Genomic DNA, 27,544 nt, shown 5'->3' with positions numbered 1-27,544 from the left:
AAAGTAAGCGTGTTTGTGCTTAGACTGTGTCCCGTGCGTTCGCGCATGCCCAAGTACTCTTCTCTTCGATTTCTTTCTCTTTGCTCTTGGCATAAACGCTGTCAAAACGGCAACAACCAATCAGAAAAGGCTTCAACGACTGACCAATGAAAACGCGACATCGTACATGGAATCTTATTGGTTGATATTGAACCGCACATGTTCATGTGTTCAATCAAGACGATTCAATTCAATCAATACGAGCCGAGATGGATCCGCAGAATCGACGATCTCAGGTAAACAGTTTTATTTGTTTTGATGTTAAATATGTCAAATGTATCTTAGAAATGTCTGGGAAGAGGGCTGACTGGATTATTTTACATATAAATGACCTAGACTGTCAACCACGTTCATACTACAGGTGCTATGCCCATTGTAGTGAGATTTTTGAGCCAAATAGATTTGAAAGCCGATTCCAAAAGGCAAAAATAATATTTTACGTCTGATAATTAACACATTGTCTCGTGCAATCACACCAGTGATTAAACATTAAGTACGTAGCGAGATCAACTGCTAAATTAAAATCTGAAAAAAGACTTGGGGAAGATAAGGTGGCAACATGCCCCGTAAAATTATGCTAGTCCTATATCTATTATGGCTGTCACTAATGAAGTGATGTGAAATGAAAAGTGTCATCTGCAATAGATTTTCTTTATCGCGGATTGCAGCGTTGAGTGTTATAACGTTAATCAATCACCCACTTTCTGTTGAGCTTAATTAATGCAGTTTGGCCAATCAGAGGCATTTTGATTAAAGGACAAGTTCAGTATTTTACACTTAAAGCCCTGTTTTAAGATCGTTTCTGATGAAATAGAACGGTTAAGATTAAAATTTGGACCAAGGCTCATAAAACCAACGCACATGGCACCCTTTAGCGTCAATATGAGACTGAGATATATATGGGCCAGAAGGCACCTCCTAGTGGTCTAACCCTAACCAATCTTTCAATCTTAACCGTTCTATTTCATCAGAAACGATCTTAAAACAGGGCTTTAAGTGTAAAATACCGAACTTGTCCTTTAATCAAAATGCCTCTGATTGGCCAAACTGCATTAATTAAGCTCAACAGAAAGTGGGTGATTGATTAACGTTATAACACTCAACGCTGCAATCCGCGATAAAGAAAATCTATTGCAGATGACACTTTTCATTTCACATCACTTCATTAGTGACAGCCATAATAGATATAGGACTAGCATAATTTTACGGGGCATGTTGCCACCTTATCTTTCCCCAAGTCTTTTTTCAGATTTTAATTTAGCAGTTGATCTCGCTACGTACTTAATGTTTAATCACTGGTGTGATTGCACGAGACAATGTGTTAATTATCAGACGTAAAATATTATTTTTGCCTTTGGAATCGGCTTTCAAATCTATTTGGCTCAAAAATCTCACTACAATGGGCATAGCTCTGTAGTATGAATGTGGTTGACAGTCTAGGTCATTTATATGTAAAATAATCCAATCGCCTCTTCCCAGACATTTCTAAGATACATTTGACATATTTAACATCAAAACAAATAAAACTGTTTACCTGAGATCGTCGATTCTGCGGATCCATCTCGGCTCGTCTTGATTGAATTGAATCGTCTTGATTGAACACATGAACATGTGCGGTTCAATATCAACCAATAAGATTCCATGTACGATGTCGCGTTTTCATTGGTCAGTCGTTGAAGCCTTTTCTGATTGGTTGTTGCCGTTTTGACAGCGTTTATGCCAAGAGCAAAGAGAAAGAAATCGAAGAGAAGAGTACTTGGGCATGCGCGAACGCACGGGACACAGTCTAGCACAAACACGCTTACTTTAAGCGAAGAGGAGAGATTCGCGATTGCAATGAATACGTTTTAAGTGCAGGCATATTCTCTGAGCGAGCGCAGAGAAAATTCTTTCAAGAGCAGCGTGTATCTGAGAGCGCGCGCCCAGTTCCGCGCGCGAGCAGAGGATTCGCGCTCGGCGCATTATATTCGCGCGCGAGCAGAGGGATTCGCGCTCGCGCATAACATTAATGTACTTTCGCGCTACAATAATGCGCTCTCGACATTTGACAGGGAAATAACGCCATAATGTTTGAGTATTGTCAGTAGAAAGGCTTGTAGAGAATATTGATAAATCTCAGAACAGTTAAACCATATATATAATCGAGAGTCGACTCTAGACCCACATCTTCTGATTTAAATATAATTTATTCAAATCAGCCTGTCTACTAAGAGACTTTATCAGTGTTTAAATATCCCTCAAATTATAAAAAAGCATATAATTTCGTGAACTCCTGTGCATGACCTTCAAGGTATACAAAATAGACAACATAGCCTAAAAGTAATTACAGGTTTGAATTATATTCAGATGTCATTGAATATTATTAGTCACGTTTACTCTTAATTAATCCAGCGTGTTTCTCACCATGTTAAACAAGAAACTAAACAAGCAACGTGCCTCCTCTCTTTCAATTGGTCAAAAGAAACTGATCCTCACTCATTCATGAATTTAATGAGTAAATGGGGCATGTTCGTTCAGTGGGTCAAACAAGTGAAATGCTCCTTCATAGCCCACACTCCAGTGCTGTTGGCTTGCACATTAGTCAGTCTTTACTGGCAAGAAAAGCCACCAAACTCAAAGCACCTTGTGCTTCAAACAAGTGCAGTGTTGCGGCTGCAGCTGATTAAAACACTTGCAAGCTGATTGCAAAGTCATAGATTTTTAGGGAAGCTGAAATGAATTTTAAGGGGGCTGAAGCCCTCCTAAATAGGGTTTAGTTATGCCTCTGTTTCGAATCATGCTGTAATTTTGCCAAATTATGCAAAAAGTGTCATATTATTTAATTGTGTGTTTTTAGGATGCATAAAAGGCAAAATGCAAAAGAGGTCATTTCCACCACAACCCAATTCAGATAAATGGCAGTTCAGGAAAAAAATTCAACAGAATTATTTTGTGATGCATTTATATTCACTGTTGGACAAATTACATAAACTAGTAAGAGTATGTATGAAAAGTGTTTTAAGGGAGTTTATTTTCCAAAAGTCTACAGGACTAGAAGTGTCCCATATTCAAAGAAACATCCAAATATTGACAACAAATGGAATTTTATCAGTCTTAGCAAGAGTTCTTCAATGCAATTTACAGCGTTTCCCTTCGAGTGTGTTTGGAAGAGCTGAGCCGTCTTACAGCTGTGCTGGTTGACAGAATAAAATTCTTAAATGTTCTTTCAATCCTGCAGGGGCTCTGCTTCTTTCTCCCCCAGCTACTGCCTCCCTAGACGTCACCCTGATGTATGAGTCTCCTCATTCTTCATGGCAGCCAGGCAGTGCACTCTGTTAGTGATGGGACTCTGTGATGCAGTCAATAGACACTGGTGCTGGCTGTGGTCAGCTGAAACATAAATCAAAATGAAGGCATTGAGGTTTAGGGATTATTTATGCCTTTCTGAACATATATGAGTTTGAGACTATAAATACTTGTGCTTCACGAGAGGTGAATAAAGGGTGAAATGAAATGGATTTGATGAAGTCTGAGTTTTCTGGGTTTTTGTTGTAGTTTTATGATGTCAGCTTTGTCATGATTGTCATTGGTATTCACTGCAGGCAAACGCAAATTGGTTTTGTCATGGCGAAATGTATGTGGGTAGTTGATATGTCTTGCTGTACTCCAGCTTAAACTATTTTAAACAGCATTTTGTAAATTATTTTATAATTGTTATTTATGCTGCTTTTATAACCTCATTTAAATAGAGAGAAAATGAACTAGAAAGTCTGTAAACAAGATATGCATCCACTACCCATGCGTTTGTGTGTGTGACCGCACTACCAGCATGAAATGCATTAAAACATGACAGTGTTAGTTACAGCTAGTAGCTAGCTGCCACATCTGACCCTCTGTTTTAAGCCCTGGGTTGAACTGTTTCTCTGACTCAAATATATTCCTAAAGCATTCTCTGCTCTCTGCCATCCTTCAAGCGATATTCTCACAGGTCAGCACACAGACATGAGAGGATGAGTTATACAAGACAATGATGTCTGAAGTTTCAAGGCAGTGAAAACTAATACAGAGGACATTTGACGGTGATTTGTGGGTTCACCAGTTTGAAGTGCACTTCGCAGAATTATGGATGGGTAAAACTATTGATTCTGATTAATTGTAATTTTAATGATAACATTTTGATGCTTAAAATCCCAAGATTGTTCTTTCAAAGCATCATTTTTGAATGCCTTCAAACTGAACATGGTGACCATAGTTTCTGCCCAAAAAACACACTTGCTATAGTTTTTGTTGCGATAATAAAACTGCGGTAACTGTAAACAATAAAAGACACAAAACTCAAGACCATAGTGCTGTGGTATTGTTGGTGGTTTTGTAATTGATTATATGTGGTTTTTAGTGTTCTGAGTGTTTTAGCACGTTGTTATGTGGTTGCTAGGTGTTCTAGTTGGCCAAAAGAGCCCTCCAACATGTTCAATGATATTCTGGCCCCTTATTATGAATCAGAACCCTCCTAAAATGTAAGTAAATGGTAAAGTTTTTCCCATTTTATTGTCTGCCAGCTCAATATCCTAATTCTGATCACTTGAAAAAGTAATAGTTCACCTCTCCTCAACAAACAAGCTACCACCACTATTTAAGCAAAATGAATGCATTTTACACTGTGAAGGAGTTCAATTTATTGCACTTTCCGTAGTAGTATCGATATTAATTTTACTAAGCCATGACTTTTGAGCAAATGTTAACATAAATATATTGCCATCGGTTGAGTCAATGTAGCTTTGTTGGGCTGCATGGGCTGTTCAAACCAAGTTTTGATAGAGACAGTGTTTACAGTTCAAGGAAATCAACCTATGAATGTCTTACTTATAGTTGACTGCGAGAGTAGAAAGTATTTTCACATCAAAAAAGTTAACTTTAGCTTTAAGAGCAAATGTTTCCCACTTGAAGTGGAGCTTCACCTTATTTCCCTCTGGCTCCAAAGGCGTTTGACAATATTAAATCCATTACAGTTCACCTACGATGTGAGTCACTGGTTTAATCACTCAGAAGAAGCATTGCCGTGTTTAGCTGTGATTGAAGGGCCGTTTCCTGCGTCATGTTCAAAAGTGCAATGCTTCATGTTTGATGTCTATGGTTGGGAATTGTAAGGAATTTTGTGATTCCGGTTCCGAACTTATAATACATTTCTAGTAAAAGGTGTGTTTGCAGACTGTTTAGAGACATAAATACAAACCGAAAATAGATCCTTACTCTATTTTAAATAAAGAAATCTAAACCAACACGAAATGTGATGGCATGTTTCAGTAATTTATATATTATTTTATTAAATTCCGCTTATTACAACAAAACTTGTGTATGTTTAATTATACATTGGCATTTGAACAACCAGTCAGTAACTGCACAGCTTGATTTAATAGAGACACAGGTCATCATTAAATAAACAGTAACAGTTCCAGAGATGGTTTAGACTGTGTTTTGTAACCTAATGTTATACTTCAGGCTTGTGAGACTTTGAGTTGGACATTCATAACTTGCACATCAGTATAAGATTACTTGTATACTGGAAGCGCTGTGTGTTTATTGCTGTAGATTCAAAAGAACCGGCTCATTAGAATGGTTCTTTCATGATCGGACTATACCGGAAGCACCATATGTTTTGCACTGTTGATTCAAAAGAACCGGCTCCTTTGAATAATTATATTGTGAATCGAGCTGTGCCGGAAGCACATATGTTTCCGCTGTAAAAAGTGCCTGCTTGAGACTCATTTGATTGGGAATTAAATACATGGGTAGAACTGTGTGTTTTTACTCTGTAGAGCACTGCTGCAGAGATGTGCTGCTGGAAACATTGTCAGAGTATTTGAGGATGGTGTTTCAGCCACATCGGCGGATAATTCCATGCTGGAGAACTGTTAAAAGAACCGAAAGTTGTACGTCAAAAACAACCTTCCCCTTAGTGCCCCTAGGTCAGAGTTTGGACGCTTGGCACTTCACGGGAAACATGCCAAAACCCTGCGCGTGGAAATCGCGACTCTCTTACTCAAAGATGCGAGCTATTTCCTTTGTCTCTGGGTCACCTGGCCCGCGCTACACCTCAACAGTCCAGGCCTGTCCCTCCAACCGAGAAGAAGAAGGGTTTCTACAGCCCTTACTTCATCGTACCCAAGAAAGGCGGCGGCTTACGACCGATCTTGGACTTGTGAGTTTTCAACCGGGATTGCACAAATTCCCGTTCGAAATGCTCACGCAAAAACACATTTTAACTTGCGTCCGGCATCTAGATTGGTTCACAGTGGTAGACCTGAAGGACGCGTACTACCACGTCTCAATATTGCCTTGACATCGACCCTTCCTACGGTTCGCGTTCGACGGCCAGGCGTATCAGTACAAGATCCTCCCCTTCAGCATGTTCCTGTCCCCTCCCGTCTTTACGAAGGTCGCAGAGGCAGCCCTTGCCCCGCTTTGGGAAGCTGGCATCCGCATACTCAACAACCTCGATGACTGGCTCATCCTGGCCCACTCCCGAGAGTTACTATGCGCCCACAGGGACCAGGTGTTCAGGCACCTCAGACGTTTAGGGCTTCAGGTCAACTCGGTTCAGAGCATCTCTTATCTCGGCTTGGAGTTAGACTCCGTCTCCATGTCAGCGCGCCTCACCAACGAGCACACGCAGTCAGTGATGAAATGCCTCGCCGCCTTCAGGCCGGGCACGGCGGTCCCTTTAAATCTTTTCCAAAAGCTCCTAGGGCATATGGCGTCCTCTGTGGCAGTCGCGCCGCTTGGGTTGATGCATATGAGACTGCTTCAGCACTGGCTCCAGAGTGTTCATGTACTCCTGACATCAGAGCCACTGAAGCTGCAGTGGACAAGTTTTTTTTTTTTTTTAAGAAATGTGCCCCAAAACATACAAAAATGTGTGTATGCTTGTGCAAATCATTTTACACCAGACTGCTTTGTGAATGAGTGTCAATATAATGCAGGATTTAAAAAAAATCTGATTCTCTAGCATAGATCAGTACCATCTGTTCGTGTTCCAGCTTTATATTCTGAAGATGTATCACACTTTATATTTTGTGAATGTTTGCAAATTGCCTTTACGAATGTGCTTGTAAGCTGATTCCATGGTTAATGCAGCTAAATTTACCATTGTCTCAGATTATATTCACAGAGTCCAGAGCTATCTTGTTATTTTTATTTGTACCTGAAAACGCTTACTGTCAGTTACCATTGTCTCTGATTGTATTCACGGAAACTATATATATATATTCATAAATATATGGGTGAAATCCGGTATTTATGCTGTCAGTCATATTGGTTCTGATTTGATTGTTGTTGCTGTAGTATCTGAAGCACGAGCTGTAAAGTCGCTGCCCTCTTCCGGAAATGGGGCGGAATCAAGACAGAGTTTTTGATTCCACCCAAAAAGAGGCATTTATAACATGGTATAATAAATTATCCGTGGGGTACTTTGAGCTGAAACTTCACAGACGCATTCTGGGGACACCTGAGACTTATATTACATATTGTAAAAAGGGGCATAATAGGTCTCCTTTAAGGTTCGAACTTAGATTCTCTACCCAGTTGACAGCCCTAGTACCCACCCTGAAAGTTGCTTACCTCCATCCAAACATTAGCCATTCAATGCACAGAGGGGCACTGGGCTTCAAGGTTGGAATGACCGCAGATTAGATGGAACACAACCCTCCCATCACCGAGTGTCAAGGAGGGCTGCAGACGATTACAGGCAAATTTCAACCCTTCAGCCCCACATCATGAACCCTTCTAACAGCTCCAGTGATAGTACACAAGGGCAGGGCCTCAGTGTCAGCCTTCATCCAACTCCAACCTGCAGAATGTAATTTGTGCTGACTGGAAACAAAGACTGGAAATATATTTGAACACTTGATTGTTTCTTGCCTTTTGAACTTGGACACCTTGGAGAACCAACCCTAACCCCAACCCTTCCTTTTTCTGCTTATGCCTTAAGAACATGCCTTTTGTAGCTTATTGGTCTAATTAATACTTTCAGGCACCTCAAATATTGTAACATTGTTAATGCCGTATAGATTTTCAGAAAAGAGTATGTTTTTTTGTAATTTTGCTGCACCACAGATCAATCTAGTCCATATTGTTTTGCACCCTGTTGTTGATGTCATTCTTGTCTCAGGCTTGTCTGAGAGTGTCTGGAACATCAGTTGTCAGGGCTTTGTTTAGCAAGTTGGAATGTTAGTCACAGTTTGCTTGATGCAATGAGAGGCTGCTGACAAATTTAAAGCAGAGAAATACAGTGATGAATGAAAACAGGAAGAAGGAAAGAACGAGCCGGCTTGGTTTGATAACCATGAAATAAATCTAAAGAAGCATTCTGAGAGGTAGCTGTGTCTTTTGTATCCTTACACTTAATTATCTTTGACAAAGAATCAGACCTTCAGCTGTTAAAATGTGTCTAGAGACTAGCGATTGACCGGTAGTGGATTTTGCAGATAGCGATAACTAAGGTGGTAGAAAAGACAGATAACTGATTAATTAGCCAAATGAGCAAAATCCCAGATGCCTGTTTATCGTGCAGACAAAATCCTAGGACAATGACAACGTTTTCACACATTCCTGAGTTCACTGGAAAAACAGCACAGGCTCAGCTGATGAATTCTGACATCGACCCTTTGTTTCTTTCGATGGTCTGAAATCCTCAGGTGTAAATTGTTCACTGCACACCCTCCAATATTTGAGAGAATGTAGGGATGTACTGATATCCAGGTTCAGCACGATAAGCCAGAGCTTCAATCGCTCATGATCATGTATAAGCAATCGATGAAAAGTTAAAACTTTTCCTGGCATGCATATCCCTCTCATGAGCGTGCATCACAAAGATGTACGGAAGCAAACATTTGTAGTCAACATTACATTACATTAGTACATTCACTTGCATTGTTTAAAGGGGGAGGCCTGAAATGAAATCCTAAAAATCTTAAATTCTATTCTGATGAAGAAAGAAACTCTTGGATGGTCTGAGGGTGAGTTAATTATCAGCACATTTAAATTTTTTGGTGAACTGTTCCTTTAAGACTTTTAGTCAACTAGTTGTTCAGTCAACCAACTAGTCGATTTAAAAAAATAAATACATTTTGTTTTGCATGAACTGTAGCTAGTGTGTAAGATTGAAGCAGTTGTACCTGAAAATATATTTTCACATCGAGATGGTTTTGTGGGAAGATGAATCTGATATAAGGAGGTAATCAAGCAGAGAAATGAAAACAGGTAAAGCTGGACACAATTTTCTCTCATCATTTCTCATAATCACATAAGCAATAATCGCATTAGAGAAAAGGGAGAGAGAGGTTGAGAGAGAGATACTAAGCCAGTCTCCATACCCTGTTGTCATCAGATTTACCCTATGGATGTATTTAAACAGGACTCTTCAGATAAACATGTGAACAGATGTATTAGTCAGGACAGATCAGTGCCCACCTCAGGCTCATGTCATTTAGCATACCTGTATTTAGTAAAATGACATGGGCTATATAAAGTCAACATGAAATCAAAAAGGACATTTTTACTTTCTTAGTACACATTCCTGGTCTTTTTGTACACAATTTATCAGTACATGTTATCCCAAAGATACAAAATATTCGTAATTTTCAATTAAAAATATAATAACTTGCTCTGCCTCTGAAACAACTTTCCTTTTCGGGTGATGTCACCAAGGCTGCACGGCTATTGGTTACATTAGGGAAGCAACTTGTTGTTGCTGCCCATTTTAGCAGAGACGTCCTGTATTTTGGCCAAAATTACGACATCCCATATGGGACGCATTTTATCTTGGGATCCTGTATTTTAGCAGAGAGCGAAATATCCCGTATTGAAGGCTGTTTGTCCCGTATTAAAGCATAAAATGTTCGGACAGTGAAACGAGGGCCTGCGTCCTTTGATGAAACTCTCAAAATGCTCAAGCGTCCCGTATTCACATGACATTCAATACTTTATCGTGTTGCAGTTTCTCGCAACCAGTATGGGTTACTGAACCTTAGCGCATCTCGGTTAAGTTAAGCCAATGTCTATGTTATTATAAGAGGTTTGCAGTGCTTTGTGTGACCTGTAACATTTAAATGACATATGGGTGTGTTTCATTCAGACGTGACGATCTCTTTGCCCGGTTTACCTTCCACTGTGAGAGTTTTGTAAGGCAGAAATCAGGCAGAAAACAAGCTGAACTCACTTTTGAAGTAATTGTTATTGAAAATTCTGGTTGTAACGATCCTACTGCGTGACCATCATTATTGTATTAAATTTTAAGTGCCCTGTGAAGGCATTAATAATGCTGTTCAAAGCTCAGTATGTTTTCTCATCGCAAAACCTGAAGTATAACAACCGTCGCGCACAGCAATGAAAAAACCCACATGAAATCCGAACTAAGACTTTTAATCGGATTCCAAACCACCTACGAATGTGGTTTGGATGAGGGTTGTAAAAATCATATTTAAAGTGTTTTTGTCCTGTTCAGACTACAAAAACCTAAACGGATTTGAGTGACAGCATCCAAAAAATCTGATTTTTCTGCCTGTGAAAACGTAGCCAGTGAGTTCTGAATCTGTATGGATTAGTAATATAGTCAGAGATATTTGTCATTACCATTAAATTACATAATTTAAAATGTCATGATTTATTATGTTTTTAAAATGTTAATTAATTTTTTTTAAATAAAAACAACTTTCACTTCAAAAGTAATCTCGCTCCCCAGATACCTATGGAGAGAACTGCACATTAGTTCCTGTGGGTTTAATTAGCCATATATATACACAATGCATATGAAAATCAGCACTGTTTCTGTAGAATTTCATCACTGTCATGTTAAGGTCTTAGTCAGTATAAAGATGAAGACATTTATGCTCAGAGAGCCCAGAACTGTTTGAATAGATTCAGCCAGTACATCATATCTTCCTGAACATGTAAAACTGCATGATCAGAAGAGTTAGATAACCCCCTATGAAGACCCTTTCATCTTTGGAGATGATTCAGGCATATTTACAATGTCACAGATGAATAAGTACAAATGGAATGGATGAATTTAGTAGCAGCAATGAGCCGAGCAATTTAGTCGTACTGGATGTGATGGTCGATCTCAACAATGTTTGACACAAATTCTAAACTATATTTGCCTTTGTTGTCAAAAGATTCTTGCCATGAATGAAACAAGAGTGTTAGCTGTGAATGTTAGAAACAATAAAAACCTGGTCTGATCTGACAGAGCTATTGCAACCATTGATTCACTGTATGTGAAACAAAACTAAAGTTTTGCATTTTGTGAAGAAAAAAATGCAAAAACTCAGCACCAAAATGCTGGGTGTTGCTAGGTGGATGCTAGGGATGTCTGGGTGGTTTTTAAATGGTTGCACTGGTATAATTCAAAAGAACCCACTCCCTATGTCTCTGTGATATTTTTCTCTCTAGAAATGGCTTGAGTCCTTCCTTCAATGCAAGTCTAGGGTATTTTTTGTGCCAGGTGAAAAAGTCAGATTGCTTATAAAATATTATCATTCTTCTTAACAAGCTGTACGATTTCAGGTATCCTTCATGTCCGTAGCACAATTGGTGTGTATGTATGGTGAGTGCATGCTGAAATGTAATTCTTAGGGTTCATTGTTTTGAAAAATCCCAAACGTTAAAGGCCAAAGTGTACTTCGGTTTTCCACGTGTCACATTCCTCATTCACAGTGCGAGTGGTGCAAATTTGGTCATCATTATCCATGTGCACTATGCTTCCCTCAGCAAGCATCACTAGTATTGTAAAAATATGAACATGGTTCAATAAGATAAAACAACACATTTGCATTTTAAAGAAGGCCTATTTGCACAGAATAAAAACTGAGATTTGGCTGAATAGCTTCTCAGCATTACGCCATAATCTCAGGGGAGCCATTGAATTTGTAAAAGGATTCACTTTTCTGTATTTAGGCCCATTTAAAAAGTGCTAGAGAAAAGATGTTGAGGTGAATATCATTGAATATTTAAATGTTCTAATGTGCCTTTCCTGTCTGCATGTTGCATAAACTGTGTGTGATGTGTTCCTGTCCCTTATTCCCAATCTATCTCTCTCGCTCACTCTCTCTCTCTCTCCCTCTCCCCCCCTCTCTCTCTCTCTCTCTCTCTCTCACACACACACACACACACACAGGAAAAATAAGTTCATCTGAGTTTTATGCCTTACTTTCATAATTCAACGGTACTTTAAAGTCTCTCATTTTAGCCCCCAAAATTGAAATGAACTTTTCTTGTTCAAAGAGTTCACACTAGATGAAAATACACTCTGTATTTCTAGATACAAGGTAATGCATATCTTTCTTCTGAATCTAAAATGAGCTCCCTGACGTGATTGTGGGAAAGTATTGTTTACAGTAAGTATACCAGAGAATCAAACAGATATAGGCAAAGGCTTTTATCTGTATTCGCTTGAAAGCTTGTCATATTATACAAGCTTATGACAAATATGGAGCCGAAAACCATATGAAAAAATGAAATCTTTTGGGGTTAAGTCAGAAACATGGCCTAACAGGTAGAGAACATGCTCCAGCATGTTACATCATGGTTGTGGTTATGTAGACTGTATGAGTTTGTGTCCAACTTGTCATTTCCCAAACACATTTAACCCCATTTCAACTTATTGTTTCCTGTTTCCTCTCTCACTATTGCTGTTGAAAAAAAGGCTGAAATTAAAAATGAAATAATAATAAAAAAGAAAGAAAATATCTGTTTGGGGACATGATCAGTTAGTCTGTTTTGCTGGTTTAAAAGGTTTTTTTTTGGATATTTTCATCTGGTCATGCCAGCTAATAACCAGAGCTTGGGAGATCTACTAAACCCTCTATCAAGATGTAAAAGCACCTTAGGCTGGTTTATGATGTGTTTTTCAGCAGGTTTATTTTCACAAAATTACCTGTATTTGCCTTTTTGTTGCCAAAAGTATTTTTTACTTGCTCTTGTCTTGGTTAAAGATGTTGTGGATTTTACAGTGGCGCTCCGCTATTTCTGTCTTTGCCAATTTAATTTAGTCCCTAACAGTTCATTGTGGTAGAGGAGTCGCTTAAATCGGCTAGCATTAGCTTATCACGACCATTAGAAATTGTATGACAATAATAGCCAGAGACCTACTTATACTTGGACCATTGTTATTTCTTATGTGGATAATACATCGACTAAAATGCTCCTTTATCCCAGCTGCCAGTTCAGCTCCGTTGTGTCTCTGCTGGCCGCACAAATGAGCTGCTAGCTGCTGGTTAGGTGGTGACAAAAATGTCTAAAATGTCTTGGATGTCTGTGCTGCTTTACTTTAAATCCAAACCTCTGTGGGAAGATTGAGTAATTTGTCATCCTGATGGTAATTTAAAGCCATTGTTGTCATCTGTTTGTCCACCAATTTGGCAATGAGCAGTTGTGACAGATGTCATGTTGTAGGTATTTGTGGTTATGATGGGTTTAATGATACAAATTGACTGTAATTTTGGGTAATTGTCCTATTTGTTTGGTTATAATGAGACGATAGTCAGAGCCATGGCATAGCAGTAGCACACTGTGGTTTGGTGCTCTTGTGGGTTGGCATGATCGAGTCTGGCACATTTCTCCTCTCTCTCCCAATACTTTTCTCAGACCCTCTGTTGTCTTTTCCAATAAAGGCACAAACATCCCATGAGTAAAATAAAAAGGGACAGGTAAGGTTTTAAATGGCAACCAGTGAATAAATTAAACAAAAGTCTTCTGTAGCTAAAGGCACTAATTGTTTGTTAACACTACATGGAAGTATACCATCTCAAAATAGTATCTTTCTTGTGGTTTCTGATATGCATGATGATGCTCTATAAGCTCGAGAGTGAAACAACATAATTCAGAATATATTTGATCAAACGGAATGTTTTCAGGTCTCTTAGGAACATTCATTTTGTCTCCTTGGTAACTGTTCTTGTTGATAAAGATCATTATAGTAATTTGATAAACCTCATCCATTACATCTGTGTTCACATTATTAATTACTCATCTCATTCACCTTAAACTGTCATCTAGTACTGTAGAATTAATAATAACGTTACATCAAAATAAGCAAACACTAATCTTGAATGTACAGATGTTTACAATTATTTTTTAGCCACGTTTATGTTTTGTAGTCATAAATGATTCAAACTCAATAGTGGTATTTTCACCTTGGAGTCATTGAGTTATACTGTACATCTCTATTTGACCTGTTCCTTTGTATTTGCCTTGGTATGTTGGGAGTGTCGATTAGGACAATCTGTAAAAGTATACAGTAAAATGGACTTTGTTTTACAAGCCAATGGATTTCACAGCCCAAACCCTGATTTTCAAAACTCTGTTTAAGCTACGAGTTTTGTGAAATCAAGGATGATTTGGTTGAGAGCTTCAGGGATTGGATTTTGATATGGTTGCTAAGCATATGGCTTGCAAATCCCCATATGCCTGATTTCTTAAGAATGTTTGACTACCCTAAAAATGTATTAATTTAGCCCCAGTAAATGTATTAAATATACACAAAATTTACATAATCTGTTAAAATTACTTTATTTAGTTGAAACATGAAACAAAAAAGGGTACGTTTTGAAGAATGTTCACACTTTTTTCTTCCAAACAATGAAAGTGGATGTAATAGTCATGTACCATAATATTCTTTGGAGTAGCTTGAATGGAGGTGGTGAGATTATCTGAAATAGATGGTATTGTTCTTGTGTGCACATGAATATGGTAATCATTCAGTAGAATGTTATATATCAAAATACCATGCTATAACCATCTCATAATATCAATGTACCATGATACGATCACATTCCTATTTTGTAAGGGTTTGTCTTGTTTCTAGATTATAGACCACTACTGATCAGCCACAACATTAAAATCATCTGCCTAATATTGTGTAGGCCCCCCTCGTACCACCAGATAATAGCATGGATGATTGTTGTTGCCAGATGGTCTCGTATGAGTATTTCTGTAACTGCTGATCTCCTGGGATTTTCACACAAAACAGTCTTCTGCTGATTGAAATGCCTTGTTGATGAGAGAGGTCAACAGAGAATGGCCAGACTGGTTAGAATTGACAAAGTCTCCAGAAACTCAGATAACTGCTCTGTACAATTGTTTTGAGAAGTATAGCATCTCAGAATGCGAATCTCTGAGATGCAGGTTGTCGCTGTCGCTATATCTTAAATATTCTGACAGGTATGTCTTGTTTTGTTTTTCTCTCCAGGCACAACAAGACAGCCCAAAGAGGGGGAAGTCCCAGGTGTGGACTACAACTTTGTGAGCATTGAGCGTTTTATGGAATTAGAGAAAAGTGGGGCCTTGTTAGAAAGTGGAACTTATGAAGGTAAGTGAAATTCACTGTGAAGTCTCCTACATCTCAATAAATTATGATATACCATTTTAAATAACTATTATATCACACCTGCTATGTCATACTGGGCTGAAATCTGAATTTTCATAAACTTGCTTGACGTTACAGCAGCAAGGAGCCCGTCTGTCTTTGACATTGTGCAAAGGTATTAAGAACTGGTGCAGTTTATGTCTCCTGAGAGCTGACACTGAGGTGTGTGGACTACTTTCAGAGGCAGGCGCAGGTTCCTTTTCTATTCATGAGAATAGTAAAAACCTATCAGTAGATTCACTGATAGGTGAGGCAAACCATCAGAATGGCTTCAGTGGCAGACACATTGAGAACAATGTGTGTGAGATGAATCTGTCCCCCTAAATACTAAGATTTATTTTAGAAAATCGAAATCTCTAGATTTAGAATCATGTTGGTTTCACTGGTGTTCTTTTCTGAATGCAAATTGAAGTGCAAATTTTAGATTTTGACATTTGATCTAAATATCAATTAGTTTTATAGCCTCAACAAATTACTTTTAAAATGTGAATCAGTACACTAACTCTAAGTGCCATGTAAAGCTACTCATTTCATGAGATGACTGATTAATTGAATTCTTTTGTGAGCCATAATGCTACCCCTGTACAAGGAATTAAATTAAACAAATATGATTGCACTCCTGTAAGTGTATTGATTTTATTGGTTTCATAAGACAAGAGAAAGTGTTTTTTTTTAAATTATGCATTTCAGCCAAACTTAGCCCACTCCCAGTCTATGATTCTGTGTCATAGCCATTTAAATGAAGCTCTGTGAACTACACACTCCTGTGTTCCTGTCTCCACAGACCTGCAAATTAATTCAGAAAGCTGTGCCGTACTCGCACACCCGTGCTCAGTTTTTAATCATTAAACAGATTTCCCTGGATACACACGATTTCTTTTCAACCTCGAATGAAACGATTGGGTCACCGATAAGCGACAGGGCTATAACAGCAAACATCGGACACTGAAAAATAACTTATGCAAAGTTATTGAAAATATGATTGAAAAGTTACTTTAAAAGTCAGACTTCAGATTTGTGCATGCCAAGTAGCAGTGGAAGTGTGTTTTGACTTCTTTGACTTTGACAATTGAGTTTTAGCGTGGCACAAAGTCACAAATAAGGAAAGTTTGACCAGACTATGAAACTTTTTAGTACTTTATCGAATGCTCAGCAAGGGTACTCGGAAGTGAATGCAATGTTTGATCATATACACATTATTGCATTATTTTAATTATTTTTACTTAAATCATAATGCCAATTTCAAGGCACTATCCTCACTATATATTTAGCTAAACTAGACCACTGATGCATAGCATGTTGTTTCACAGGTCTTCTGGTATTACTGAGGTTTTTGGGGAAACTGGAGACCTATTTCTCTTTGACCTATTGATTATAATATTCTGACCCTTTCAGCTGAATTAACTCAGCAGTCTCCAATCATGTTGATGAAACATGTCCCTTGTTGGTTCTAGATAACTTCTATGGCACACCAAAGCCTCCAGCGGAACCCACGCCGATGCTGTTTAATGTGACGGACCAACTCTTGCCCGGCGCCCGACCCAGTGCAGAGGGAAAAAGGAAGAGGAACAAGTCCGTCAGTAACATGGAAAAGGACAGCATTGAGCCACCAGAAGAAGAGGAGGAAGAGAGTCCTGTTGTCAATGGCAACGGCATCGCCATTACACCAGGTTTTGACCTACCACTGTTACAAAGATAGCTTTAAAATAAACCAATTGCATCAATTTTGAAAGTCTGCTTTTGGTTGGTATGACTTATTTCTTATACAAGATGTGTCAGGGTAGATTTTGATGGGTTACTTAAAGGAATAGTACACCCAAAAAATCTTTATGAAACCCAAATCTGTATGACTTTGCTCCTCCTGTTGAATACAATAGGATGAAAAATGTATTGAAATTTAAGCCATCATTTTCAGTATATTTTCCTCTTCACTGTAGCTCTCAAATCTCACCCATATTGCTGTTCAGATTATTATGGTGTGTTTATACATTGTGGCCAGCTTTAACATCAATAATGCTAAACACATTGGTTTTAGTGTGTGTCAAAACCAGTTGCGTTGCTCTAATTTTGAATGTTCTGAATAGTGAAGATTATCATTGAATAACAACTTAAATTATGGCCTGGTTCTCACACAAAGCTATCATATGGCTTCAGAAGATTTGGAATATATCACAAAAGTAATCTAGACAACTATAATGTATGATGCTTTTTTGTCACTTTTTGAGCTTTCGACAGCATCTTTTCCCATTTATTTTATTGTTGGAAAATTGTCTTCTTTTGTGTTCCACTGATGAAAGAAGGTCAAACAGGTTTGGAACAACATGAACCAAGTAACTGTTGAAGGAAATTAAATTTTTGGGTTTGTTTAATTGGTCCTTTTAAACCTTTTTTGTTACATAGTTAAAAAATATAATGTTTTTAATCAGTGTTTTCCACAGGATTTTGTGAGACTTTAGCGGGTGGACAGCCGACCCTCTATGGGAGTCCTGGGTCATGCTCCCCCATAAGAAAACTTGTACATTTTAAAGTTAAATACTTCCATATGGTGCACTTTGAGAGCAAAATTAAGAGGCTAGTGTTGTGCTCTTGTAAACAATGTTGTGCACTTAAAGCTGCAATAAGTAACTTTGAAATAAATTGAACAAGCAACGTTAAAATTCGCCAGTTAATCCTGTTTACTTACTCTGCTTACTAGCCAGCTTCCTACCTCAGCGTTAGCTGTCTCTTCCTCATCTGGGGTTTGATGTCTCTTAAAATATTTTTGTATGCTCATTCTGAAGGGCAGGGTACAAACTAGGGATGTCAGTTTCAGCTTTTTATCTTTTTATGTTACCTCAGACGGCTAACGATAGCTAGCTAGTGAAGCCGTAAGCAGTGTAACGTTATGCCAATTAACCTAGTAATGCTAACGTTAATTTAAATTAATCATCATGATTCTAACTTCGGCAGTAATATTATCTGTTTGCTCTTGTACACTGATGATGATAAATTGTGTGTGGGGTAGTGTTTAAATGCAGCGGATACATTTAATGTTAGTTAACGTTACTTAACTCAAAGATTTGTCATCCTCCTCAACCAAAAAATGGGAATATTCCAGTGCATATATCTATGAGTGTGTGTGAGCACGTGAGTTTACAGCAGCGGGTGAGGAGCTGACTGAACTGACTGGATCTGACTGGCGCACGCATGCCAAAACACAACCTTTTATTTTTTGTTATTATGAGACTGAGAAGTGCAAATATATTTTAGATGAGAAGTGTAAAAAAAAATTCGGTTCATTATGAGACCGTGACGAAATTAGAATAGGGAGGGCCGCCAGAGTCTAGTCAATTAATGGGAAACACTGTTTTAATCATACTGGGCCATACAAAGTATTCTGTAAATTGAAGCTGTGTGGTTATTTAAACCACAACAAAAATAGCATCTTGGTTCATTGTAACTTTGAAGAACTAGTTATATTACTTGTCGTTTTATATGAAGGACATAACAAGACCAACTTTCCTCGTCAGTGTATTGAAATGAAGCTCTGTTTTTCATAGCCTACATGATACCTATATTTGAATCTCTTTATCCCATCCTTTCTAATAATCTGCTGTCAAATAAGTTGCTCAGTTAGAAGGTCATTCTTGATACTGATTCATTCTGTTTTTCTCACAGAATCGAGTGAACATGAAGACAAGAGTACGGATGCTTCTGGGGATGTACCACCCCATTCATGTCCACCCGAAACCCCCACCCTCACCGCCACAGATGCCCCGGAGGAGGAAGGAGAGGTACCCAAGTCCCCACAAGACTCCCAGGAGAATGATGAACTGGGCCCCTTGCCAGACAACTGGGAGATGGCCTACACTGAGAAGGGAGAAGTTTACTTTATAGAGTGAGTGAAGTGCACTTCAAAGCATACTTCATAAAAATGGAGGTGTGAACATATGGAGTGCAACCAGTTGCCGTGCCCTCTTTTGCAAATTGTTATGGATGTCTGAATTATTTATGAGCACCGTATTGAGCTCACTCAGTTGAGTCTTAATGGCATTTTGCCTTTTGGAAACAGTCTCAATGTTTTTAGCCTGTTTAAGATATTTAATATATTCAGAACCTCAATATTGATCCATTTTCTCTAAAATGACTTAAAAGGTTTTTTATTTAAATCAGAGACACGATCATTTCAAGCAAAAAGCCATTGTAGCCAGTTCCATTCCACTTTTTCAATTCTAGTAGTAAAGTACAGGGGAAAAAAATCTAGTTTCTAAATCTAGTTATAAAAGGTGCATTAAAATCATTACGAAATTCACTGGAATATTTGAAACCGCCCAGCACTAGTATATGGTTCAATTTTTTATTAGGGATGAATTGGGTTATGCTAAGCTATGAATAACAGTAATAAATGAATCATCATAAAACTGAATCTAACAGCCAGCGGAAGAAAGCAGAATAAAAGAATGTGTTCTTGAGAGTGAGAGAAATATGTTCTCCTTTCTCCCACTTTCTCTCTGCCCGTAATGAGAAGCGAGGGACTCATTAAAAGTATTGATTGTCATTTTGTTAACTGGAAACCTCATGCCCACTATGACTAAGGTCTCGTGAGATATCTTGTCTAGAATGTTTTACATTTCGAAGTGAGGCCCATCTCAATGTTTTGCCAGCATATAATGCATAGAGACGCATCTGTTTTGAATCATTGAAGAAACTGAAAATCAGTGGCATATTTCACATCTATAAACCGTAATCGCAATGTTTTATAAAGCAGTGGTGGATCACAGGTCTGTTAGGGAAAAAGCTAAATGCAAATAATAAAATGTACTTATTCATATAATCAAGCATAGGATAGCAATATAAATTGGCATATCATCTTCTAAAAGGTAGAAAAAAAGTTTGTTGATGCCAATGGCTGTCCAACCAAAGATCTGCGGAAATTATTATTTTGGCTGAAATTCATCTGTAAGTTTGTAAAATGGCTAGTAATACTTACAAAATGTTTGGCACAGTGTTTGTTCAATGTGTTAGGTTGGTAGATCACTTTTCTACTGTTGTTTATGCATTTACAAAATTGGCATGTTCTTATTTAGCCTGTGTCACGATTGATAATAAGTTTGCATATGCTTGGCTTATGCCGTTCATGGTCAAATGAATACATTTAAGTTTAATTTTAGCTATATTTTTGTTTACTTCTTGATGCTAAATAATTTTGGTATTATGTTGGGTCACCACTGGATGTCTATTGTAAAAATTCTGGGTCCTGAAGCAAAACAAGTTGAGAACCACTGGTATAAATATGTGCTTTATTAAGAATGGTGCATTATTATACATACCATAAATCATTACTAAAGCATTTTTTTCATTCTCTTAAGTCACAATACCAAAACAACATCATGGCTCGACCCTCGACTAGCGAAGAAAGCCAAGCCACCAGAGGAATGTGAGGAAGATGGTGAGTATACCAGCGTGTTAACATGTTTATGAGTGTGTTTCTGCTTTTATGCTTGGAGGAATGTGATGTCGTGACCTGTACTTGTATTTTCCCTCCGGATATGCAGGAGTCATAGAGTTTGACACTGATTTCAAACCAGAGATTTCCATTTAGTACTTAACACAGGATCAGTTTGTTTATGATGTCAGGACACACTCATAGTGTGGTCTGGGTTTATGGCAAATCTATAACTACTAACTCAAGCTCATAATGAGATTATAGGCACTGTGTTTATGAATGATATTAGTGAGAGTATTAATTGATCGGTGCATTATTCTGACTTCAGCCATTTATCTGTTTGTTCATTTATCCAACCATCCATCCATAAAGCATTTACTTGTTTACTCATACATATAGCCATTTATCCATCCATCCTTTTGTTTGTTTGTTCATTCCTTCTTTTTTATTTATTGATTTGTTTGTTCATTCATTCATATAACCACACATCCATCTATCCCCCATTTATTCATTTGTTTTTATTAAGTTGTTTAGTTGAGTGTGTAATCATTCATATAGATAATCATCAGTCCATTGCCCCGTCATTTGTTCATTAATTCCATCCATCCATCCATCCATCCATCCATCCATCCATCCCATTCGTTAATTTGTTTTATTCATTTATTCATTCAGCCATTCATACATGCATCCATCAATCATTCATTTGGGTGTTCATTTTAATGAAATTTTGTTTGTTCATTAATTAAAATAGACACCCATCCATGTAGCCATTAATTTGTTCATTTGTTCATTCATTCATGCACACTTCATTGCCCAATTTTTGTCAAGCCCATAATATTACTCTCAAAAATTCCATGAATAACCATGATATATTACACAGCATGCCCAAATCCCCTCTTATTTCTTATTTTTTTTGGTGATATTTACTTATTATCTGGACTGTTAAACATGCATGCTGGTACTGTGTACCTAAATCTAGCATCTTTGAAAGCCTCTGTTGAATTAAAATGCAATTTAATGGGGCCAGAGAAATCAATATCTCTTTCCACAGGCCTTTTAAGTGCCTCTCTGTGACCTGACTACTAATATTCCTCTCCCTATTAGATCATAGATCGAGGTTTTGCACATCCATGCGACAAAGTAAGCTCATATACATATTCATCATTCATTTCTATTCTGTCCAGTAATATATGGTATGTCAAACATGGCTACTCCATTCCTGTCTTTTAAGTTCAGCCATGAATTAATTATAAATAATTGTATTCAAATTTCTGTTAGCTTGTGGCCTCATGGGGCGGCACAATTTTTATTTTATCATAAATTCACATCTAACCCTAGATTAAAGATTATCTGTATGTGTCAGCCTAATTTTGCTTTAACCCTTGTGGGTTTTGCATCACTGTGTAACATTTTGTGTAATTTCAAAGGGATGCCTGGGTAATTTTAACACAATGGAATTAATTTACTGTTGTTTTCAGGCTCTAAAATGTACTTGCTTCCTGCTAATTGAATGGACCTTTATTGTTTTTATTAGAGCACAAATTTCACAGGCCTTTAAAAGACACATATATCAGCACACATGCACACACATATTTACACTTGTGTATTCTATGCACTCGAATATACATAAGCCACTCAGTGAATGAAAGAGCCTGAAAAAGAGACTTCTCCCATAGTTGCCATGGCAACTGCTGATGGAGGACCGTTGATTTAAGGAGGCTTGTGAAAGACATTTAAGGTAGTCCAGGGTAAATCCTTGTCTTAAAGGATATCTTATGCCAGTCTCTGTTTATTTAATTGTATTAGATATAGGAGATACATAGACACATATATACATACACAGCATATGCCCTACATTAGATATATGAGAATATTTTATTTTCTCCAAGTATTTTTACTACTTTATGATATTGAACATTAGAATTATGCATTGCATTAGTTACATCAGAGTCACATTCTATAAATATATTACAAATGATTTATTAATACTATATGCAGTGAATATGATTAAGGGTCTGTTTACACAGGATAAGTCTTTTTGTTCAACTTCTTTTAACTTAAAGCATCATCTTAAAACTGTAGCGCTCATGACACAAAACGCTTAAAAATAGTGAGATGTGTTGCAATGCTCAAAGGCATCCATCTTGCATATGTTGACCAAAAATGTAAAAAAGTAGTGCAGACTAAATGCAACAGTACGTCCTGTGTGAACGGCCCCTAATTATACTGCCCTACAAAGTCAAAACCCAGTGACTATCCCGTCTATCAGACACAATTTTGGTTATAACAATATTTTGACAGAATGTGTAGTTATGTCATTTTGCCTTGCATGGCAGTATATTAGATTACACTTGTAACATTGTGAATATAAGCTGGCCCAGCTGCATTTTGATTCATTGGCTCTCAAAAGAAAATATGGCAAATCCAGCCAAGGTTATGTCAGACTTCTCAATTTTTTCCATTAAGAAAGTGCTGCCATCTGGAGTGTTACTCTCCCGCTCTCTTTCAGTTAAAGACGGGTATGTGACACATATAAAAAGCTCATCCTGAATCCTATTGAATGACACATCGTGCCTCTTAGATGACACACTATGAGAGGTCTTTTCTTAATGGAAACCCTAAATATGATAATCATTTTTGTGCAGTGGAAAAGGGTTAGATGGTTGTTGTATAGCCAGTTGGAGTAGCCTGTGTATGAGTGAGTGTAGGAGGAAAGTTGATTACTCTAACCCTCCTAGGGAGGTGCAAGAACCTTGTTGGCCAGCACACCTGCTCCCACCTCCTTCATCACGCCGTTCTGTTCATTTATGCCTCACTAGAGGTTCAACGCAGCATCCATTCACTCTTCTAATGAATATCTGAACACAGCATGGCTTTATTTGTGTTTTTTTCTTCTAAGTATGAACAAAAAAAGCAGATTTGGTGGCATGTCTTGAGTAAACCAGTTCTGATGAATCAGGGCAGTGAATAAAACAATCAGTGAAGTTAAAACCCCCATGAAATGGCTTGACAAACCCCGTTTTTATTTTCTATTGAAACAGGAAGTTTGGACTCACTGGACATATTAAATAGCTATTCCCTTTATAAAAAAAATATATTAAATAGATAAAATAACCAACTTTACATCACAGCCATAAACACAATTTGCTGTTTGATAGAGCTACTCAGTAATAGGTGGAATTAGGGGGAGGGGCCTGCTTCCTCTAGATAGCATTTGATTGGACAAAATGAGTAAGTGCAGGATGAGTCATCAATATTTTTTATCTGTGTTCCACCAGATTTTTAAGAATATGTGAGTGTTTGTAATTTTTTTTGCCATGCAAAATTCAAAGCCACAATGCAAGGGTTTTGTGGTGGTTGCAAGGGTGTTGCTATAAGGGGTTCATGTTTTTTTAGCATGTTACTATACTGTTGCTAGGGTGTTCTGAATGGTTGCTGGGGCAGTCTTGGTGGTTTCTCTTTGGTTGTTTATTGGCCCGAGTAGAAAGAGCCCTATTATATTTTGGGCCTTCAATATTATTCGGGTCCCTCCAAGTCTATAGAATCTTTTTTGCAGGTTAAATCACACTCCAGGCAAAATTCCTAAGTCTGATTGCTTAGGAAATAATAGCACAATATCCCCTTAAAAGCAGCTTATTTTGAGGGATCAATTATGTCTGTAGCACAAACTGTTATGAATGAACCGTAAGGGGCCGTTCAGACTGAATAAGTTTTTGTGTGCAAAAAGCTAGAAACAACGCAATGACACAGTTGAAAAGCACTTTTAAAAATTGACGACCTTTTTAACCTGACATGGTGCTTAAAAACCTGCCACTCAGGCACAACATGCTGAAAAAAACGAGATGTGGCACAACATTCAAAAACATCTGTCAAGCATTTATTTTTCTTTTTTTATTACATATTAGACAATTGAAAAACAGTGTAGACTTAGGCAGAAATGCGTTTGGTTTGAACGCCCCCTTAGACGTGCAAAACCCCTAACTTTAAGTATGAGCAATAACAATACTGAGGTAAACCAGTTCTGACGTATCAGTGCATTGACTGTGAGTGATTTAAACTCTTGAAACAAACAAGTAGTGAAAAGCGGTGTCTGAAGAAGTATTAGTTATTTGAGCATTTAATTTGTGTGCATGCGTGTGATTTGCATGTTTTTGCACATTGTTTGTTCTCACATGCAGAGATGACTTCATATGCATGTACTACATATCTGTACATGTGTGTGTTTGTTTGTGCACAACACCACAGAAATCTCTGCCACGTCCCACTGGTGATGTTTAGACAATTACTCTGAGTTTGTGCATGTTGCCCATTTCTTCTTGATGTTTTAATATCAAATTTGGGTAAAAAACAAAACAGATGGTAAAAAATATTTTCCATGTTTTTGTTGACAGCCCTGTGTTGTCATGGTGATCTGGCCATACCTTTAATTTGTTTTGTGTCTCCCAGAGGGATTGAATTGCATTAAAGTATGTTGGCTGTAACCTTCGAGCTGCCAGATCTCCCCTCACTTATCACTGTGTGTCCTAATTAAGCTTTGTTTTAGACACTGATTGCCAGTGTGTGTGGCCAACTGCATTTTTCAGTATACAGAATCAAAATTCCAGAATGCATGGAGAAAATTTGTTTTTAAAAGATGTTAAGACTGATTTGGTTGTGTATTATCTTGACTACGAGCATCCCAGGGCTTTTTGATTTACTGGGCCGGGCTTCACCATAATGAAAAGCATGAGAACTGTTTTCATGGCACAGACATTTCCTGTAAAGCATTTCCTGTAAATTTTTCCATAATTATTTTGAATATGAAAATTAATGAAATGTTAACAGTATTTTTATATTGCCTTAAAATGCACATTGGAATCCATTATATTGTATGTATTTATATATATATATATATATATATATATATATATATATATATATATATATAAAAGGGCAGTCAATCGATTAGAATATTAATCAAATTAATAACATATGCCGATTAATTAATCACAATTGATTGCATATACATATATGTCAAAAAAGGCCCTCAAATAACAATAATGCAATATATAATGATTAAATAATAAAAATAAATATATTTAAATCATTTTTAAATATAATGTATACCATAAATAGTCCAGATTAAAATTCAAATACATTACATTATTACAAAAAGTTGCTTTTGAAGGCAATATATTGTTTATTTCCATATTATTGAACGTAAGACTATCTGCAGCGATTCATTTTGCAATTTCATTCATCAATCGAGAATTTCTTATTAGGGCTTATAAGGACTCGTCAGATGGACGCTTTTGGAGCATTTCACTTTTGTTGCATTGCATCATAGACACAGCGCTTCACAGCTAGGTCAGAAAAACACATCTCGAGATCCCTGCATTCGCAATTGTGTCAAGCCATGTGTGAACGCAAGAACTTATCCTCAGCTGTCGCTAGTGTCATACAAGCCTGAGTATTGTTTGTTCTCTGTACAGTTGAGCATTGCCTATACAGCTGGTGTTTCGCTTACTGCCCCCTGCAGAAAACAAGAGGTGCCTCAAGCTTGAATTACTCTGATGTTAGGAATATTCCTTATTATGGTCCGGGGACATCGTTAATTGCAATTTTTTTTTATAGGTGTTATTTTATAAAACTGTATTAAAATGATTGCTATATAATGAAAAGCTCTGAATTAACACGTTAAACCATCAGCCCTAATATATATAAAATCTTTTCATAATTAGTTAAAGATTGGAAATAAACACATAACATAAGGAAAATTGTTTTTGTTCATGTGTTTAATTGCATTGCCTTGTATAATACAAAGATGTATTTATGAATAAACAAGTATTATTAGAGGTGCTCACTTGGCAGACAATAGAACAGGCACTAAAATCCTATAGACTAACAATTAGGGAAGGACCAGTGCCAAATCAAGGAATCACAATATCATAAAGACTTGGGGTGTTTTGAATTGGACCAGTAAGCAACCACACAAAACTCCTTAGTAACCACATAACAACCACCCAGAACACCCTAGCAACCACATAGTAACGTGCTGAAAACCACTCCGAACACATTAGAAACTGCATTAGCCATGCTGACAATGCAATGCTCTTGCTTCTTCAGAAAATGTAAAAATGGTTAGTTACAAGTATTCACAAAAACATAATTTATTAATACAGGTTTCAAGAAATGGTTACTGAAATTATTTCTACTATTCAGATATAGGGGTATAATGTGAAAATAGTTGACTGTACAATATTTTCTATTTTATTTTATTTTTTTCAACAGAACTTCCTTATGGCTGGGAGAAAATAGACGACCCTATTTACGGCAGTTACTATGTTGAGTAAGTTATGCTAATTTCCTCCTTAAGCACCAAACATTTGCTAAACCCGACTCAAATATGTAACGCTCTTCAATAAATGCACAGAGGGAGGGAGCGTGATTAAATATCTGCTCATTCTTCCCCGCAGCCACATTAACAGAAGGACACAGTTTGAGAACCCCGTCCTAGAGGCCAAGAGAAGACTGCAACAGCAACAGCAAATGCAGAGCCAAGGTCTATCAGCCCTGCCATTGCCCACCATATACAGAGGTACTGCTTTATTCTATGGCCCATATAGAGCAACTTCACTCTGCCCACTCAGTTTTATTGTGGCCTTCCTCTTTTTTGGGTTGCTCAGGTGTGCCCTACATTC

General features: G+C 37.5%; 1 protein-coding gene across 1 annotated transcript in view; it reads left to right on the top strand.

The window, feature by feature from the left end:
* LOC127640377 (membrane-associated guanylate kinase, WW and PDZ domain-containing protein 2-like) overlaps positions 1-27,544 on the top strand; it is a 100,854-nt gene that overhangs the window by 37,329 nt on the left and 35,981 nt on the right. The window contains exons 3-8 of the mRNA XM_052122895.1: positions 15,263-15,382; positions 16,894-17,109; positions 19,097-19,316; positions 20,788-20,867; positions 27,135-27,192; positions 27,320-27,441. Of these exons, the coding sequence (XP_051978855.1) occupies positions 15,263-15,382; positions 16,894-17,109; positions 19,097-19,316; positions 20,788-20,867; positions 27,135-27,192; positions 27,320-27,441 (816 nt within the window). The remainder of the gene's footprint in view (positions 1-15,262; positions 15,383-16,893; positions 17,110-19,096; positions 19,317-20,787; positions 20,868-27,134; positions 27,193-27,319; positions 27,442-27,544) is intronic.

The sequence above is a fragment of the Xyrauchen texanus genome, chromosome 49, assembly GCF_025860055.1.
Source record: "Xyrauchen texanus isolate HMW12.3.18 chromosome 49, RBS_HiC_50CHRs, whole genome shotgun sequence".
Taxonomy (NCBI): Eukaryota; Metazoa; Chordata; class Actinopteri; order Cypriniformes; family Catostomidae; genus Xyrauchen; species Xyrauchen texanus.
This window is presented reverse-complemented; position numbering and strand designations above follow the sequence as displayed.